The 18,867-nt window shown below is 45.1% G+C and overlaps 2 protein-coding genes across 9 annotated transcripts in view; one reads left to right on the forward strand and one right to left on the reverse strand.

The window, feature by feature from the left end:
- The window catches only part of LOC135398741 (3',5'-cyclic-AMP phosphodiesterase 4A-like), a 50,617-nt gene extending 48,761 nt beyond the window's left edge, over positions 1-1,856 (reverse strand). For all 4 annotated transcript variants that reach the window (XM_064630140.1, XM_064630139.1, XM_064630136.1 and 1 more), the window contains exon 1: positions 1,304-1,856. The gene's annotated coding sequence lies outside the window, so the exon portion shown is untranslated. The remainder of the gene's footprint in view (positions 1-1,303) is intronic.
- Positions 977-18,792, forward strand: LOC135398740 (mediator of DNA damage checkpoint protein 1-like). 5 transcript variants are annotated; one of them, XM_064630129.1, is made up of 13 exons: positions 977-1,026; positions 1,972-2,033; positions 2,236-2,305; positions 2,554-2,606; positions 2,660-2,752; positions 2,807-2,899; positions 2,965-3,024; positions 3,080-5,863; positions 5,923-5,991; positions 6,041-6,140; positions 7,536-7,691; positions 16,130-16,155; positions 18,455-18,792. In XM_064630129.1, the coding sequence occupies exons 1-13, from the start codon at positions 1,005-1,007 to the stop codon at positions 18,626-18,628; spliced, it is 3,762 nt and encodes a 1,253-aa protein (XP_064486199.1). In that variant the 5' UTR covers positions 977-1,004; the 3' UTR covers positions 18,629-18,792. The 5 variants fall into 5 exon arrangements, 3 of the variants coding, with proteins under 3 accessions (XP_064486199.1, XP_064486201.1, XP_064486200.1); XM_064630130.1 differs by lacking the exon at positions 977-1,026 and adding an exon at positions 1,498-1,629; XR_010424125.1 differs by lacking the exon at positions 6,041-6,140 and having other exon boundaries at positions 18,455-18,634.
- Positions 18,793-18,867: the final 75 nt, after the last annotated feature.

The raw sequence follows: 18,867 nt of genomic DNA on the forward strand, positions 1-18,867 counted from the left end.
GTGTCACGAAATGTCTTGGCTGCTTCCACGGGTGCCATTCAATGGACTCTTCTGACGAAAAACAAAGCCAGTTGTACGGAATATCCAGAAACGCCCCAATCAATGAAAATGTTGCTATAAGGAGATTCTCCCCCCCCCCCCCCCCCCCCCCCAAGATCAAAAACAGGAGCAACCGAGAATTGATTCGCCTACGCGCGGAATTATATCAACCTTCTTTGGACGGCGTAAATATCTTCAACATCGTTGGAATGACAATCAGTTGCAAGTATTGCCATCAGATGTACAGGCCATTTTGAGCAAGTTCGGGAGACTCGCATCCCAAAAAGCCCAAGCAAACTGTGTGCATTCAAATATACATGTTATCATGTTCCGTAACCGAATATCAACGTTGCAAGACAACTTTCTTGAACGGCTTTTGCCGTATGTTGTCAAAGAAATACCTTACACATAGTCCTGTAAGGCTGGTATGAATGAGCAAAAAGAACACACGACGACACAGCACAGGCTCGAGCCTGTCCTGTGTCGTCGTGTGTTCTTTTCGCTCATTTTCGTGCCATACTTTTTGTGTCACGCAGGAACCATTTCAAAAACAACTAATTGGGTGTTTTAGAACGTCTCTGAGGCAAACACATCCGTGCCAAATGTTTGTGACAAAAAATATCGTCAGCGTACGAGACTTGAGCGATCGAAAGGAACTTGGAGATCATGCAAGGCCAAGAACCTCCTTAATTTGGAATTGCCCCCAATTTTTACGCTCGCGACAACCCGTCCAAGGACACATTTGTGTTGAGCTAAGTGAACGACATTGATCTCGATACTACAATGACAATCATGCGCAAATGCATGATGGACAAATCACAGATGTTTGAAGAACACACTCAAAAAATAAATATCGTTGACAGGGCGCGCGCTACTCCATGATAATGATAGCGCATCACCCAAAAATAGAGTGAGCATGAACGAAAAAGAAGGAGCACAGAAAAGCAAGGCGACTATCAGCTCAGATGACTAGCGATACGAAGAGATGTAACTAATTTTCGTCTTCAAGGCGTGGGCGTCTGTGTGAGGCATATAGGATCAGCGATAATGCACCGCGCACATCGATAAGCAAATGCAGAACCAGACAACAGAATGCGGAGCCGAACGGGTTGCAAATCCTTCCGCAAAGCTAAAAAGTGCAAAACATTTGTTACCATTCGAGCGATTTCCTCGTCGATACCCCAATAAAAAAGAGAGCATTATTGGGGCGGCCACGACATTCGCATTTTTCGCGGCGCGACGCTCCGCAAGAGGATGTGCTTACCTCTCGAAACTGAGCTGTCTCCTCCGGAAATTGAATGTGCTGCGAGTGGTAGAGCGTCGTTCAAGCCATCATCATAAGCTTCCGAAGGCAAGGTAACATACACAAACACATCACACACAACAGAGACGAGGGCTCCTCCGACCGGTTGTGACGTATTCCTACGCTACCGGTGGTGCTGACGTCTTCCGCAGTAACAAGAAATAAACACATATCGCTCAATTTCTTGGGGCCGACATGCGTTCCGCTTTTCATATCCCAGGGTTGGTGACTCGCGAATGTACTCTGTAATGTACAACTGGACTTACATTACAAGAAATGGATCAAAGGTCATTATTTCGCTTGATTTCGCTTTTTCCTGGGGAGCACAGTGCAGCGCTAGCTGTGCTAGTGCGCACGCGTTTGGAAAAATCTCTGATCACCACTCGTTCCATGAGAATTTAAGGTTGCAGGCATACAAGACTATATTAAAAGCACACTTGCTCATCAGGCAATGAAAAAGCACAAATGAACTCGCGCCCTCATTTTCACTATACACAGGCGCGACGCCACAACATGGCGGTTGACGATCTCGCCGTCGCTGCTCTGTAGATATTGAGACGGCGTCAAGTTTGGACAGGCTGAGTGTTTTGAAGTTTTCATATCTGCTGCATTTGAGTACTTTTTTTTAGTTATGGATTTCGACATGACACAAGCTATTGCAGAGAACTCGGAAGAAGAAGGTTCCGATAAGGTGAGTCTTTTGGCGCCTTTTCAAAGCAGCGAGTTATGTAGCGTTTCGAAACGAAAGAGGCGTAATTTGTGTTCAAATCTTTGGGGCCAGGAAGAAATTGAATCTGTTCGCACAGAACTCCAGTTCAACGCTCATACTGCAGGACTTTGCTTTCTGTCTTTGCGACATTGGTTAGTGCCGAAATCATACGAGGTATCCTCAGTTCCAGCCCAGCTGTGTGCTGAAAGTGGACGCAGCTAAAGACAGCACAGAAACCTTCCAGCTTAAACAAGGTGAGTCCTTTGTTTAACAGTAGGTGCCCAGATAAATATTGGAGAAAAAGTACATATTTGCTTGCAGCTCACCTGTTGGTATAGTCCCCATCACGTGGTCGTTTTGATTGCTAATTAATGGGCATACAGGGGTGTTGTGATTCTCAAGTTCTAAACTCCTCTAAATGACCAAGATTCTGCCATTTGGCAGACCCAGTAGTTGATCCATGTCAGAGATCTGGAAGAACTTCCTCCTTCCCCAAATACAGGTGCCAACGTGATCGGTCGTCTAGCATCGTCGGACATTTGCCTTGACAGCAAGGTATCATGTTGATCTTGTTCAACTGCAAGCATTGTGAGCCCCCTGTATTTCAGGCAGTATCGCAGAGGCACCTTTGCATTCATGTCCACAGATGCTATGTTCTCATTGAGGATCTTGGCAGCAGGAACAAGACCAAAAAAGGGAAGGTCAGTATTCAATATCGCTGCTAGTGGAAGTGTTAGTGGGCATGTTTTATGTAGGTAACATTAGTTCCACACGTACGGTACAACTTAGAACGTGGAGAAGAAATCTGTATTGGAGGCGCACTGAGAGCTCGAGTCGATTTAGGAAATGTGAGTATTTACGATATGACCCCGTGTACATACTTTTTTGTAACACTCCCACTCACAATCAAAAGGAAGACAGCGACTCTGACACATGTTCTGAATCTCTTCTACCTCAACTGGAAGATGACAATGTGAGTGGTATTATGCAACTCTTTCTGTTGTTTTTACCTTCATCTCTGCTTCCAGTTGGAAGCATCACTTCTCAAGGATTCTGTCAAAGATGGCAGTCCTGCCTCGCAAGCTTCTACGGTGGCTTGCAGTTCGCCAAGTGCACGCAAGCCGGTCACCAAAGCTGAGCCTTCTACATCGGCCTCCCTGGGATTGGCAAATAATGATGATGATACTGATGTGGAAGATGCACCAGATGTCAAAACCAAAATGAACGTTAAGTCTGGCTCTCAGAACGAATTTTTGCCACCGTCCAACTTGGACTCCACCGAGCAGGAGGAAGTGAAAGATATGAATCAAACACAAGATGAAGGGTTTAGAAACATGCCAACGCAAGCCTTGCCTTCTCTTGATGTTCCAAATGAATTTGAAACGCAATTTCTTAATGCTGATACGCAGGTGTTAAGCACTTGCGATGATGAAAGAGATGGTGAGAACATGGAATTTCGTTGTGCGCCGACACAAGCATTAAGTGAAAGGGTCCCTGATGAGGAGGACTATCATTTAGTTACTAATGCTCAACACCTAGGTGTCCCTCATGGAAGTGTTGAAAGAAATTTGGAGACACGTAAAATCCCAAACATGAGCAGTCACTTTCTCATGTCTGACACACGAGAACAAAGCCTACTTTGTGAAGGAACACAACTGGATCATCGTTATGATGATGATGTTTACTGTGCTGCCACTCAGGAATTTTCTGCCGAGCTTCGACCAGAAAGCGGGGTGCCGGAAACTTCAGTACAGGAATCTCCTCCGAGGTCACCCACCCCAGATGTGGTCCCAGAAAGTGATGAAGAAGGAGTAGAAATTGCGGCAACTACTAGACCTAATTGTCAAAACACAGATAAAAGTAATTGGAGTCACATTAAAGGTGATGTGGATACCCAGCTTGAAACGCAAGCTTTGGATGAGGTCGTTCATATGGAAAAGGATATGAAAAAAATGGGAAGACCTCTCCAGGAGGATGAAAGGACAAAAAAATTGGAACATGCAAAATTCCTCGAAGGGCTCGATACCAATGAGACACCACAGAAAGTGGGTGCCAGTGCGGAACCAAATAATACTGACGGAGGAACTGTGGCATCTGAAAGGAAGAAAGCAGGCTTCCAACTAGAGATGGAGGAGCAGAGTAAAAACACTGGTAAGAAAATGGAAGGGCAACCCAAGTCATCAGGTGAAGCCCCTATGGACACAATACATGCAGATGTTGATGGATATACCAGGGTGGAAGACTCATGCGGTGACTACCCACGGGGTCCACGTTACATAAAATACCCGCCAGATACACAAGACTTTCCAAGCTTCTCTGAACTGATGAATCACAGTGACAATGAGTCTGGCCTGGTGAAGTTACACGAAAAGAAGGATAACGAATCTGTGGACGACAACACGCTTGAGCCAAACGATGGGAAATGTAAGGCCACTGGGAGTGGAAAGAATATTCCTGTTCGGCCAACAGCGGATTATAAGCCACGAGAAAGAAAGAGAAGAGGCAGATCATCAAGAGGGCAAGTACAGATGATGTCACCAGATATGTCGTCTGCTGGCAGTGTAGAATGTGTTGAAGAAGGCTCACCGAGAAGTTTAAAGCCCTCCACGAAGGAAGTTGTAGAAAATAATGACGAGGAGACAATGGAGGGTTCAACAAATATGCGAGAGTCTGGACTGGAAAAGTTGCACGAAAAGAAAGATGATGAATGTGTAGTACACCTGACAGATGACAACGTGCATGAGACAAACAGTAGGAAATGTAGGGCCACTGGGAGTGTAGTGGGAAAGAACATTCCTGTCCAGCCAACAGCGGATGATAGGCCACGAGAAAAAAGGATGCGACGGAGAAGAAGCAGATCATCAGGAGGGACAATACGAGGGATGTCACCAGATATCTCCTCTGCTGCCAGTGCAGAAGGTGTTGAAGAAGGCCGCGCAAGAAATTTAAGGTCCTCCAGTAAGGAAGTCGCGGAAAATAATGACAAGGAGACGACGGAGGGTTCTACAAATATGCGAGACACTTCTCTAAAAGTGGGTGAAAACAGCGAATCAGAGAGTGTCATTCAAGATAATGATGTATCAAAGAAGATGAAAGGCACAAGAAGAAAAAGAAGTGCACCACGATCTGAGAGCTCGGCTGTCAAAGTATGTAAACCCAATCCATCCTTGACAGAAGAAACGGGACACCAACCGATAGACAGTATTTCTCCATCGACGAAGGCGCCAAGCGTGAGACACCAGTCGGCTGTCGATAGTCAAAGGGGAGATAAAAATGTTGGTGAAAAGGTTGCGAGGAAATTAAGAGACAGGAAAAGCGCAGCCGTTGTGGATTTAATGCCGCCAAATACGAGGAAGAGAAATGCTCCATCAAAGGATGTTGCTCGGACAACTAACAAACTTGAATCACCTAGCCAGTATAAAGGAAGAAGAAAAAATGTAATTGAGGAAAGTGTGGATGCTACAGCAGAAAGTGACTGTCACAACACTGCTACTAAGTTGGGGAAAACTAAGGAGAATATTGAAACTCTCGACGAAAATGAAGGGCTCTCACCGATTAGAAGGGCAACGCGAACAAAGAAAATACAAGACGAGGGGTCAAAGAGAACACGGTCTAGAGAGAACTTGGCTGAGAGTAGTGCAAAGATAGTTACTGGATCACAAGTGGCCACCAAGAAGAACAAAGGGACTGCATCGAGACAGAGTGGCAAAGATATTATTCTCGGGAAAGAAGAAACGCCCAAAACAGAGCGGAGGAGGGCATCCAAACCGAAGGTATTGTTTACGGGTCTGGAAGACACTGAGGGACAAGAGGTGAGAGTTTTGATGACAAGTGACCAACTAATGGACAAAAGTTGCTTTTCTTGTTGTAGATAGTTGAGAGCCTTGGAGGCTTTGTGGCCCAAAGTGTAACAGAATGTACACACCTGGTCACAGATAAGGTACATCCATCCCTTTTGCTCCTGTAACTCCAATGTACCTGTCTCGCAGTTTCGACGAACAGTGAAGGCACTGTGCTGCATTGCAATGGGAGTTCCAATAATCACCATCCAGTGGCTGCAAAAATGCCAGGCATCTGGGAGCTTCATTGGTAGAATCCATTAACCCTATAATGATTTCATTGTCCATTTGATTGAAACACTAGGACTGTGCATATACTAGTGCTCTTAAAGGGGCACTAAACAGCTCGACGAACATTCTCCAGTTATTATGCAAAAAATGTGGCTCACGATATCCAAATATGGAATTCATTTACTTCTAGCTAGCATATTTACCATGAAACAATGCCAATGTGGGTCTCTCCTTCATCCTTGGAACGGAGTCACGTCCCAATACATAGCAACGCCACATTCCAGGCGCTGGGGGAGATTCGCTCTCTTAGCCAATGACGGGCCCTGTTGAGACACGCTGCGGCTCGCGAGGGAACTGGTTTTGGGAACATCGCGGTGACTTCGCGGAGCAGTACAGCACTGAAAACATGAAATGGAACATTGCGGGCTTTTGGTACGGTCATTACTGGCTGTCTTATGGTTGACAAGTGAAAAGATGTTTAGAATTTACATCACTTCTCAACATTACAACAAAATCAGCGTTATAAGCATCCCGCATTTTGAATGGTTGAGGGTGCGCGACGTCAAAATGTCTGTTGTCATTAGGGCATCGCAGAGCGCAAAAGAGTGCAGCGAATCTTCGGTCGATTTGGAGCCATTATTTACTTTTTTGCGACAACAATTTTTGGAAAATGTTCACATTAAAAAAAGTGCACCTTGTATACCTGTTTATTGCCCCTTTAAAAGTGAAGTGAATTGTTAAGTGCAGTGCATCTACATGGACTACACGGGACATGCGCATGATATGGGAGTGTCTCAAGTTCTTCACGGCAGGGGGAACACCCTTTGCTGGAGCGCAAATCTGTCTTTTCCATGTACTGTCTCAGCAAGGCTATTGGATGGCCCACACATACAGTGTGATACATGTGATACATACAGCATCACATAGGATGATTTGGGGTAGTACCTATTCAGGTGAATTTCATCTTCTACTTTTAAACCGGTTTTCATTTTCATACTGCAGTAACCGAGATAAAAGTGAATCTGTCTCTGACAACACTTACAGATGAAAGATGGGGTGACGGGACCCTCAGAGTTAAAGGGAGGCGACTGCACCCCCCCACCTTCTAATGCCCCTGATGTGATATGTGCTTAGTCTGTAGTGTTAGTGTAGTTCTTGCTCTTGCTTCATTCTATATACTCTCGTCTCTCGCATTTTTTTACTTACGAGTGTAGCTTTGGAACTATTCCAGTAGGTTCCATTTGGAAGAGATATCGCTTCAATTAAAAAATCAACATAAAATTTAGTAGCTACTTGGATATTAGAAAAATTGATTATTTGCGCAGCTCTACAAACGACCTTAAATGGGGAAAGTACGACTGCTTCCTAGAAGAACAATTTATGCAATTTAAGTGCACTATTTGTTCCACTATAGATCATGCGCCTTATCTGTTACGAGACAAAATGGCGGAGAAAAATTTTGAGTTCAGTCTGGGGACTGCCTTGGAGCTTGCTGCCCAACGAAGACTCCTGGTAGAGTGGAGCGTTCACGTCACCGCCAGTGTGAAGCCTGCACCTGAGGATATGAGGGGTGAGACTATTATTAAAATTGTTTCTTCTCTGCTGCACCGCAGTTGAGCTTTATCTTTGATGCGGGTTTGCTGTGCTATTGAAACGCTTGGCAACAAACGAGCAGGTGTCTATAGTGCATTGCGAATAGTATAGTGCATATTGACAATTTTTCAGGACAAGTAGTGAAAATTTGAGCGCTTAAGAGGCCATACCAGTCGGGGAGCAACTCCGATTCACGATTTTCTCGATCCTAGATTGCGCCATGCCTTATCACGCCATTCGCCTCCGAAATAATCCCCATTGCGCACGATCGAGGTCGCGAGTTTAAGGTCCCCTGCGCTGTTTGTCGAGAGGTAAAGTGTCTGACTTTGAGACGAAAGGTCGATTCGGGGCACTCGTGTCTTTTTGCTTGTCTCCTACTACTGTATGACTACTTTGTTACTTTTATTTTGTTGCTATATATTTACGCTGTATTTATTGTTTTCACAAATTAGTGGCGTCTGTACTGACAGATTATGGAATTTTTTAGTTCTTCGTATTGTTGTACTTGTGCATACTTGCTATATGCCGACATACAAATGTGATTGGATGGTATGAATGGTAATATGGGCAATACATACAGAGGTGGTATTATAAACGAAGGCTCCCAGCACTGAGTCTGAGCGCTAATTGATTGCCAATTAAAGAAATCGGGAGATGACCACGGAAAAGTTACTTCATATGCTATCAAAGCTCTCCCGCGATGTCGGTATCTCGGAGGCTCTCAACTGGACGTACTACTAGCGGTTGTATATTGGGCTATAAACATTGCCTGCACACTGCGCTTACAATGCTGATCTGGAAAATCTAGTGCTCAAAACAGTATTTTATTCCTGCACTCGGGTACACGCAATTTACCTCGATGATACCTCTATTATTCGTGCAAAAATGACATTTTGGGATACTATATATTTCTGGTAAGTAGGTATTAATGCTTTGGGTCGACACACACGAAACCAGCCAAGGTCAAACGGCGGGGCCTCGCAGCGGGAGTCGCGATATTTCCAACAGAGACTGTTTTCTTTTTTTCCCCTGGACACCAAGAGGAACGATTCGACAAAAAATAAAAGGAGATAGAGTAAAAAAAAAGTAATAACGGTCACTTGACAAGATAACATGTTGTGTCAGCATAGGAAACAGTGCAGTTCGACCTCCTTATATTTCGTGCGAAAAAGCCTTTAGGTTAAGGAGGTCTCGTAATGTGCTATAGACAGGTGCCTTAAGAGGGGACACCACCTGCATGTCCGTATGTATTTCGTGTGGGACAAACTTAGCCCTTTCTTCCGGTGAATAGTGTGTCACCATGGTTCTAGTCTTGTTCGATAGCTTTTTCAAATCCATTAGGTCTTAGACGAAAATTTCTACCTTTCCAATTCATTTTGAAGGCTTCGTTCACACTGGGCAACTTTTTCAGCTATGAGCGTTTTTAGAGTGGCTCGCATTCAGCCGACACCAGCAACCACCACCAACTCGAGTTGCTGGGAATCGCTTGCCAAGCGAAATCTTCAGCATTTGCTTGTGCGCCAGCCAATGAGCGAGGAGAGCATTGCCACGTGACTCCCAATGGTGTGACGCGATTTTGTTCATACCATACCACCTGGCATGGGTTCAGATCCTGCAGGCGTACCTGAGAAATATGCTAACTTTTTTTTTTCTTACTAATGCCACACAAAAATACCAATAGGCAGTTTTTGAAGACAATAACGATCTTTTGACGAAATCAGGGTGTCGAACCAAAACGTTTTTCGTTCCGGTTACATCATAAACGAGCTCCGGAGCAAAAAATTAAGGTTCATACCGGTTTTTAACCAGTTCCGCTTCTGCTGGGAATATTCATCCCCACAATAAAAATCAATGTTACAAAATGTAATACCGTTTATTCTGCATACGTGGTATTTAATATTAATAGACAGCTGCAAAATTGGTAGCTCCTGGTTCCTGTAGGTTACTGTCTGTTCAAATGGGCTTTCTCCTTTCTTGAAGCACACGCTACAAACGGACTTGTTTGTCGTGATGTCATACGTAAAGTACTTGCTGGGTTGGAGCAATTGCGTCCCATCCGAATGTCTGTTGCTACTGTCTAGCCAGCAAGCACCACCGCACGAGTATGACGCAAATCGAGGAACACTTTCACTCACAAATGCGCTCGACGGCTCTGTTTTATTCCCTTCGTGTCCTGACCACAAAAGAGTTGCCACGGGCTTGCCCTCGCGTATACGTAAATGTATTCAACTTAGCTGCTCTCAAACAAGGGACGCGTTGCGCGACATTACCAATAAAGAAGCCGTTATGCAGCCCCCTTGGGTCACTGTTTGGGGGGATCAAATTAAAACGAACACTAAAGGCGCAGATATAGTCCGACGTAACTGTGCTGCGCGTACGCGCGCTGCACAGTTGCGCTACGCCGGGGAAAATCACACCCTCTATAGTCTAGTGGCTAGCGCGGCCGGCGGCATTCAACGCGCTAGGACGTCGTCCGCGCAGAATAGAACATGTTCTATTGTTCGCCGACCGCGCTCGCGCAGTCAGATCGGCGCAGTCGCAGTCGCGCTGCTGCAGTCACAGCGACTTTGCGCATGCGCAACGGTCGCAGGCCACTGCTAACGCGCGTCTGACTATAAACGCATATTTCCCGGATCGCTTTGCTTGGCGTGTCTGACTTCGGCTGTCGCTGACTGCGACGCCAAGAACGTTGGACTATATCTGCGCCTTAAGGCACATTGCTAGAGAGTCACATGTACCTCTAAGTCTGTGTGTGTGTGCGTGAACAATAAACAAATACAAAGGGAGCCTAAAGGTCATAGTATACCGACATCCATTCCACCGTAACCCTCGTATAGTATCCATGACATGATTTCACAGCACACGACGTCTGTTTCATTCGCCTATCCGTAGTCCAAACCGGCAAAGTTTTGTCTTGGACCGAAAGCCGTTAAATATATTTTTCGGTTTCCCTCCTGAGGGAAAAAAACTTGTACGGTTTCGATTCCGTTCCGGTTCGCTCCGACACCATGGACGAAATAAACTTAGGTACTTTGGTTTCAATGATTTTCAGTCGAAGAGAAGGAACCACCAGTTGGATTCAAACCCGCACACTCCGATTGACGTCAGGTTGCATGTGGGTGGAGCTACTGAGTTGCTACGTGTGAACAGTGAACACTGTCTCGAAGTTGGTCATAACGGTAACTTGGTGTGAAGGCAGTCTAAGCACTTTATGGATGTACAGAAAAATTGCTAAAATTGGATGCTCAAGTTGGACACTCAAACTAAAAAACCTTATGCTGCGCAACACCCTGTCAACGCATCAGCCTATCCTAGATTCCCTTTCTCAGGCTGAGTCAGAAGACCTTTTTGGGAGGTTGCAGGTGTGCTGTTGCACTGTTGCATCGTGTCACAGAGCGGCTGTCTGGAATGTTCCTAAATATGGCAGTTATCTGTACAAGCCTTGTTTGTTTCCAATGCATTATGGCTGTTGATTATACCAATGTCCGGCACCGCATGAATAAAGGTTCAAGCTCAGTGCTCAGAGTGTTTGTATCTCAACCGCCTCACGTCTTGTCTGTCCATAGTGATGACCTGAATGCCACCATCTTGGAGCTGCCAGCTCTGTTGGTTTCACAAGCGGTTCGGTTGCCGAGCGCGTCACTGTCAACTGCCCTGCACTTGGCAGGGAAACGGGATTACTAGAATCAGAGTCGCCTCTTCTTAATCAAAAACGGTTGTGGAAAACAAAACTTTCTCGTGGACACCGGAGCGGAGATCAGTGTTCTCCCTGCTACTCCGCAAGACAGACGACGTACCCTGCTTATGGACCTAACGACAGTAAACGGCTCTCAAATTCCTGTTTACTACCGCCGTTCATTGACTTTGAATTTTGGTTTGTGCCGGGTTTTCCACCGTAGTGTTCCTAGTCGCTGAGATTGCATCGCATATTTGATTGAGAAGGCATTGCATACTCGGCAACGATTTCCTCAGTCAAAACAACATCCTGGTAGACATTGCATGACAACGCTTGTTTGATCATCTCACGGGACTTACTGTCAATGGCGTTTCTACACATGTGGCACCTGCTGGTTTGGCAAACCCACAGCCACTGCGACTGGACTCGGCCCGTCAAACATCCCATCGTCTAGCGCATAGTCACACACTGCCAACATGGTTTCGCCAAAGCACGCAGCCTCAGTCCAGAAAAACTAGCCATAGCACGCCACGGGTTTGCTCATATGCTCTCTGTTGGTATCGTTGAGCCATCATCCAGTACATCGCCTCTTGATGTGGTTCCCAGGAAGACCATCCTGCTCCTACCACTCCCGATCGCTATCCTCTTCTGAATATCTCTGACTTTACTGCAGGACTCTCCGGTGCAACCATCTTCTCCAAAATGGATTTAATGAAAGCCTACCACCAGATACAGTTGAAGACATTGCCAAAACTGCCATCCTCACCCTTTTCGGGCTATTCGAGTTCCTTCGCATGCCCTTTGGGCTACGCAATGCAGCACAATCGTTTCATGGATAATATCACGAGGGGTTTTGTTTTTGCCTACCTATATACAGTGCTTCTCCCGATGAACACGTTGCCCACTCGACCATGGCTTGCTGATCAACGCTGACAAGTGTAAGTTTGGGATTTCTGCCTTGCACTTTTTCGGTTGTCGGGTTGACGCCCAGGGCATTACTCCTCTCTAGAGCAAAGTTGACAAGATAATGAGCTTTCCCGCATCAGCGGCCCAGATCCGCCGTTTCCTGGGCATGGTAAACTTTTATCGCCGTTTCGTGCGCAGCCATTCTTCGACCGCTCAAAGATCTCCTACATCTCCCTTCATCACCTCTCGCACCCCGGAATCTCGTCACGCTATGTTTGGCCGCCTATGAACACAGATATACGCAACTGGACCAAAAACTTGTTTCTCTTGCTAGCGAGCCAAGGTGCACAGGCATACTGTCCACGCTCCCGCTGCTGAGTTGCCGCTTTAATCACATCCACCATGACATCATGGCCCATTACCTCCATCAAACAACGGGAGTCGACCGATACAACTGATGGCCCGAGGTCGTTCCCATGCAAGATTGCCTTCCTCTCTTCCCAGATAACTACGGAAAGAGGAATGCAGTTGGAATCTCGCCTCTTTACTGCACTCTCGCAATTGCTTGGTACAAATCGTTGCTGAACCGCGGCTTATCATCTCAGCGCCAATGGAATAGTCCAACGGCTGCACAGACACATCAAGGCGGCAATTATGGCCTATGAAGACTCCCCTGGAATAATTGGAATAACCTCCTACCATTAATCCTACTCATGAAGGACCTGGGCTGCGGAGCTGTGGCACCAACCTTCGTCTCCCCGCACAGTTAACTCATGTTGCGCCCGCTGACTACATTGACCAGGCACTTCTCTCGTGTGAAACCCATCAGCCATACAAAACGTTTGTCTTCACCCCGCTCTCTATCTCCTGGCTCTTCTACGAGACGACCCAAGTCGATTCTAACGAGCTACTGTGGCGAGGAGGAAGAACTCCACCACCGTATGAACAGACGTTTGAGCTCAGTGCTCAAAGTGTTTGCGCCTCAACCGCCTCACGTCTCGTCTGTCCATAAATATAATTGGCATGAGGGCCATGTTCTGGTGTTAGAAATAGTCAAGTTGGAGTCATAGGATAAAAAATGATGTGCGCAAGATTTTGAAAATGATGATTGTTGTGCTGAACTTTGTTGCAGCTGCTTTTCTCGCATTTTTTAAACATTAAGTTACATTTTTATTCTAAAACTGCATGTTTACATGATGGAAAGTAACTGTTCTGAGGCAGACAAACACACACTGACAAACACAACAAAAGTATATTGTAATTTGTATATTTACGTTTTCCATGCACAAAATAATTTCTCACACAGGTACAATTGCCTAGTGTGCTTTTTCAAGTACTGCCATATTCAAGCTTCCTAGCACTGCCCTTCAACAGCAAAAGGCACCTACCAGCGGCATGGCCGAGTGGGCTAAGGCGTCCACTTGTTGGTGGTAACCAAGGGTCGTGCTGTAGACTGGGAGGTGGTGGGTTCGTATCCTACCGCCGGCTGTGCCGTCTGAGGTTTCCCCTGGGTTTTTCGAAGACTTTCCAGACGAATGTCGGCACAGTTCCCCCTGAAGTCGGCCCAGGACGCATACTAATCCCCCCCACTCATTCCTGCTGTCCACATCTGTACGCCGCTCATAGCCACAGTTGCTTCGCGGCGCTAACACGCAATAAAAAAAAAAGGCACCCGTCCATGGTACACAGCAGGGTATCGACACCGACCTATTTTGCGGTGTGACCCAACATGCTCCGAAGCTGATTTTGTCTCTCCCAGACTTGTGGCACTTGGGAGCAAAATGCCTGCATTGTTTATGAGGAGACAATTGTGACAGACAACACGGGGGTGGCAAAGTCCTTGAATCTAAAGTAGCACTACTGGTGGCTGTACAGTTTTTGTATGCATCGGACAACCGTCGTGAACTGGTTCTTGAAAGCGGGCTTTATTCTGCCAGTGGCCAAGGACAATGAGGAGCCCGACCTTGACGCAATGATAGAGGAAGACGATGCTCAGTGGGTGATGAGACATCATTGCAGGACTATGTGAGAATAAACAGCGATGTGTTTCCGATGACACCATTTAATGGCGTGCTTCATGTGGGTGGCTAATGACACATCTGATGAAGATGAGGGTGTTTTGCCATCCATTAAATGTGCAATAGTGTTTTGAATTCCACCACGGCTTTTGTTTTGAAAAGCGTCATTACAGAACTGTCTCCTACAGTACATTTTGCGGCTGGATGTGCTTCAGCATGATGCTGTGTAGCACAGCAACAAGCAGAAGCAGTCAAAACTAAAAACTATTTCGAATAAAACATTGGTTTCTCCAGCTCTTTTTGAAGCGTCCCTCTTTCACGCTGCTCGCGGAGTTATGTTCCGTAGCAGGACGTTAACTTAGGTCAGCCCTCCTACGTATAACAGTTAAATTTATGTTGACATTGGCATACGTGGGAGCTCATGTTGTGATCCATCCTGTTGTTGTAGTGCCCCAGCTCAGGCTTGGCCCTCATGCTTGCCTGCGTGTATGTTATTTTATCTGCTAAGATAGCATAATCTAGAGGGCAGTGTATGCACCCCACAGAGGCAGAAACGCCTATCTTTGGAAAGCCTTTTTGCCTTTTGTTCAGTTGACCTCTGCATATTGATGGAACTACACAGTGACTCGGATGAAAGAGCCACTAATACGTGTATCTCCACGTGGCACCATCTACGTGCAAAAAAATCGTTAATCTGAGTAGGGTCACTGATGGTATCCCCTCTTAAAGCTCAACTACACTGGATTGAATGATACTTGCATTGTGTATCTATTAGGGGGCACCAAATCCCTGTGTCAAATATTTTAGTCTTTAAATATTAAGTCTTTTATTTATCCGAGAATATTCAACTCCATTGTATAAGAGACCAATGCCATATCAGCCGTGTTCCTTGGAGCAGCTGTTGGTGGACCCTGCAAAGTGAGCAACCTTATAGCATAAGTGGACAATCACTGACTGAAATATGTACTGACCCTCACCTAAATCTTTTATTTATCACTTGAAACTTTGTGTACAAATGTGACTATTTTAATACATGATGGTTTGAGTGGCATAAGATGTAGAGAGATGGGTATAGGACGCGCTGGACAGCAGTGAAGGCAAATCTCTATTGCACACAACACTGCGCCATCAATGCCAGCAAAATATGTGCTCACTCACCTCTTTGCTCGTGTACTGTGTTTATTTTTACTTATGTTGGTGAACAACACATTAGACTCACTTATCATTGGTGCCTTTCTCACATAAAACGACCAAAAGAAAACTACTGAGGTTACGCCCAAACCCCCAGCATGCTGTCACACAATGCCCCACCTGTTGTCATGGTGACACAAACACATGAGCTTCTTTCACGTGCGTGGTTGATGATGATGATATGGGTTTTTTTGGCGCAAAAGCTACTAGGGCTATGTGCGTGGTTGAGCACATCTATGTCATAAAACATGGTTGCACCCACGCGTGTTCTGAAATTAATTATCTGCTGTCTCTCTCTCTTCTTTTCCACATGATAAGATACCATACTGAGGGAAAGAAGGCACATTTTTGGTGAGAGTTCAATGTGGCCTTTCAGGATGTCACAACTGTTTCATTTGTCTGGTCTAGGAGATCGGCATAGCTGACCTTTAACCAGGTGCAGTCCATTTTCAAAACGAACCGCGATAAACATTTACCTGTCCCAAATGTAAGGCTTGGAGCAAGTCGCCCACGAATGAATGGAGAAAACATCTTTTGTTGCGATGTCGAAAGAAGGTTTCTTTTAAATGACTAGTCCCTGAAAGTCACTGTATTTCCTTAAATGTGCCCTTTATCCACTTTCAGAAATAATTACATGTGCTGGAGGAAAGGTAAGAGATCTTTTTAATTGTTTCATAGATGTGGTTGATTGCATCATGGGGAGAAGAATTCCTCTTCTATGTGTCATACTTTGCGAGACACAAGCCCCCGAACGCCAGAGATCTCAGATGGCAGGCGTAAGCATGGGATTTCTTGTGCGCTGCCTCACTGGCAGGCATGATTTTCGACGTGAAACTTTCAGTGCAGGTTTACATTGGTGCAAACAGCTATTTACATTTACCATGGGTAACGTGGGATGACCCTTTAAGACACCCCTGTGACAGAAATACATGCTGAAGGGACCAATAGTTGTGCTCTTTGTGAATTGCTGTAGTGGGATAAGTTTTTCTACAATAAATAGTAAGGCTGCATAATGTACAGGATGGCACCCTATAAAAGTCTAGCTGAACAGGTCTGACATGCTCTGCAATTACTCAATGTAAATAGAACATTGTATTCTCTACATAAACACATCGGAAGGTCAAGACTGGTAAATTTCCAAATGGTTAAGTAACACAAAGTTATAATGCAATGGCACTGTTGTGGAAGGTTGTAGAAGTGCTGCTCCCCAGATGGCGTTGTGGCACACAACACTAAGGCAGCTGTGATTGCAGTGTTCTGCAATAACTGTTAAATATATCACCTGTGATAACAACGATGAAGGATTACGAATCACATTCTCACGTTATCCCAGAATGACCTCGATGAAGTGGAGGCCATCCTCAACTCCCATCCTCCCATCACATATGTCTATGCATTAACCCCCGCAGACATCGTCAATGGTAGACGTCTAACTGTCTGCAATGCGAATCAACCCAGCACCCAGTGGATGCTGCATACGTGGACATCTGCGATTGCTCTTGCCTGGAATACGTTTGGTGTGCCAGTCAAAATTGCTGAGAGGGTCTCACGTAAAGGTCGGAGGTGTCGTACTAATTCAACCGAACCAGATTGCGAATGAGGAAGTCTTCCCCGGTTCATATGTCACTATATTGAGATGACATGTACAACATCTTTGTAGGATCTTGCCATCAGAACCCCAACACCTTCGCAGATGGCAAGACGTGATAACGATGACGAATCACCTTCTCACGTGATGAGTCATTTCATGTTCACATTTCATTCTCTTTTCATGTTTGCAGGCAATAAGCATCGGCGCTGTTTACTCTTGAAAAATAACAACTGCTTGAATGTTGTGCATCTGGGGAGCAGCATCTCAACTACTCTTTGCAGCAGCAGCGCCCTTTTGATTGTTTCGCATTAGAACTTTGCGCTATGATGCTAAATCACCTTGAGCTAGGAGCACTAGGAGCTTGAAATATAGACAAGACAATGTTTCATCTGCATTCAGTAACTGCCAAACATGGCATGCTGGTGTGGGTAGACATTTACAGGGTGCCATCGTGTAATAATCATCCCGTACAATAACAGGGTAGTCGGTCCCACAAAAAAGAGCACCGTGGTAGTTTCTACTTTTCACTCAACAAATTATTAAGTTGCATAATTTGTTGTTACGTGAAAATGCTGCATACAAAAATAGTTTCTACTATACAGAGTGTCATTGCTACTAGGGTTCCCAGGTTTGGCTACTTTGCGCCAAATTGGCTAGTTTCTGACGGCTTCAAAATTTGGGCAACGGCGACTCGACTATTTTCTGGCTACATTGTGACTTCTTATTTGAGACTTTTACGTAGATAAAACCATAAAACATGACAGTTTTCATCTTGGCGACAAATCTAATGCCCAAGTACATACAGTATGTTCATCACGATCGGCCATCTCTCATCCAGTACAATGTTTTTTGTTTCTATACTGGGGTTTTAGCACTTGTTAAATATCACTCATTAAAGATGGCTGAAATTTATCCTGTTGTATGGTGGCGCTCATTATCGTAACTCTCATATCATGGTTCTCTCGCGATGTAAAGACTTATACGAATTACAATCAGCTTCCTCTTTGATTAGGCAGATGATCTTTGGGAGTGGCCACTAGACTGGTCATATTTCACGTGGAATATAAATCATATTGACACAGCACAGGTCATTATTTTGCTTTCTCAAAAATTGTTTGCCTCAAATTCTTGACCTGAATTCCTGATTGGTCAACATGTATCGCGTGTGTTCTAGTAGAAATTTTGTGGTACAACCACCACAGAGGAGTTATGCATGATACCAACACGGCACTGGCTCCACAATTGGCTACATATACAGTAAATTGGCTACTTTCCGAGTGTGTGTTGGCGACTTTTCAGGATTTTGAGCTGGCAACCCTGATTGCAACTTACTTAAAAGTGTGACTTGCTCCTTCCAGTATCTCTCAAAGATTCCACAACGTTTTGTGGAGAAGACTGTCATCATTTCTTGTGCACTGGACAAAAAGGCCTACAGTGCAGCAGCAAAGAAATCTATTCCAGTTGTGTCGTCAGAATTTTTGTTGACTGGGCTTTTGCAGTACAAAATTGACATAGAAAAATATGCACTGTAGAATGAACTCTTTATGCATGTTATTTGGAGGTTCACTGGTATAGATGTTGCAGAAATACGTACATATTTTATATAAAGCTTTCCTATTTTTATCGAAGCTTAGCCAACCGTGCAACGAAATTGTGTTGCGAGTATGGTTTCAAATAAAGGCAGTCTCATGGGTCATCTTGAGTGGTTATCAGTGCTGGTGTCACTCACTTGTAAGCCTTGCACTTTAACGGTGCCTAAGAAAAACTGAAG

This window comes from Ornithodoros turicata, chromosome 6 (genome assembly GCF_037126465.1).
Source record: "Ornithodoros turicata isolate Travis chromosome 6, ASM3712646v1, whole genome shotgun sequence".
Lineage (NCBI taxonomy): Eukaryota > Metazoa > Arthropoda > Arachnida > Ixodida > Argasidae > Ornithodoros > Ornithodoros turicata.

What these genes read in the sequence shown, in the direction of transcription:
- LOC135398740 (XM_064630129.1), top strand. Translation starts at nt 1,005, where the DNA reads ATGACTAGCGATACGAAGAGAT. An exon ending in ACAAGACCAAAAAAGGGAAG is followed by an intron (nt 2,753 to 2,806) that starts GTCAGTATTCAA and finishes TGTTTTATGTAG; the next exon opens with GTAACATTAGTTCCACACGT. An exon ending in CACACCTGGTCACAGATAAG is followed by an intron (nt 5,992 to 6,040) that starts GTACATCCATCC and finishes CCTGTCTCGCAG; the next exon opens with TTTCGACGAACAGTGAAGGC.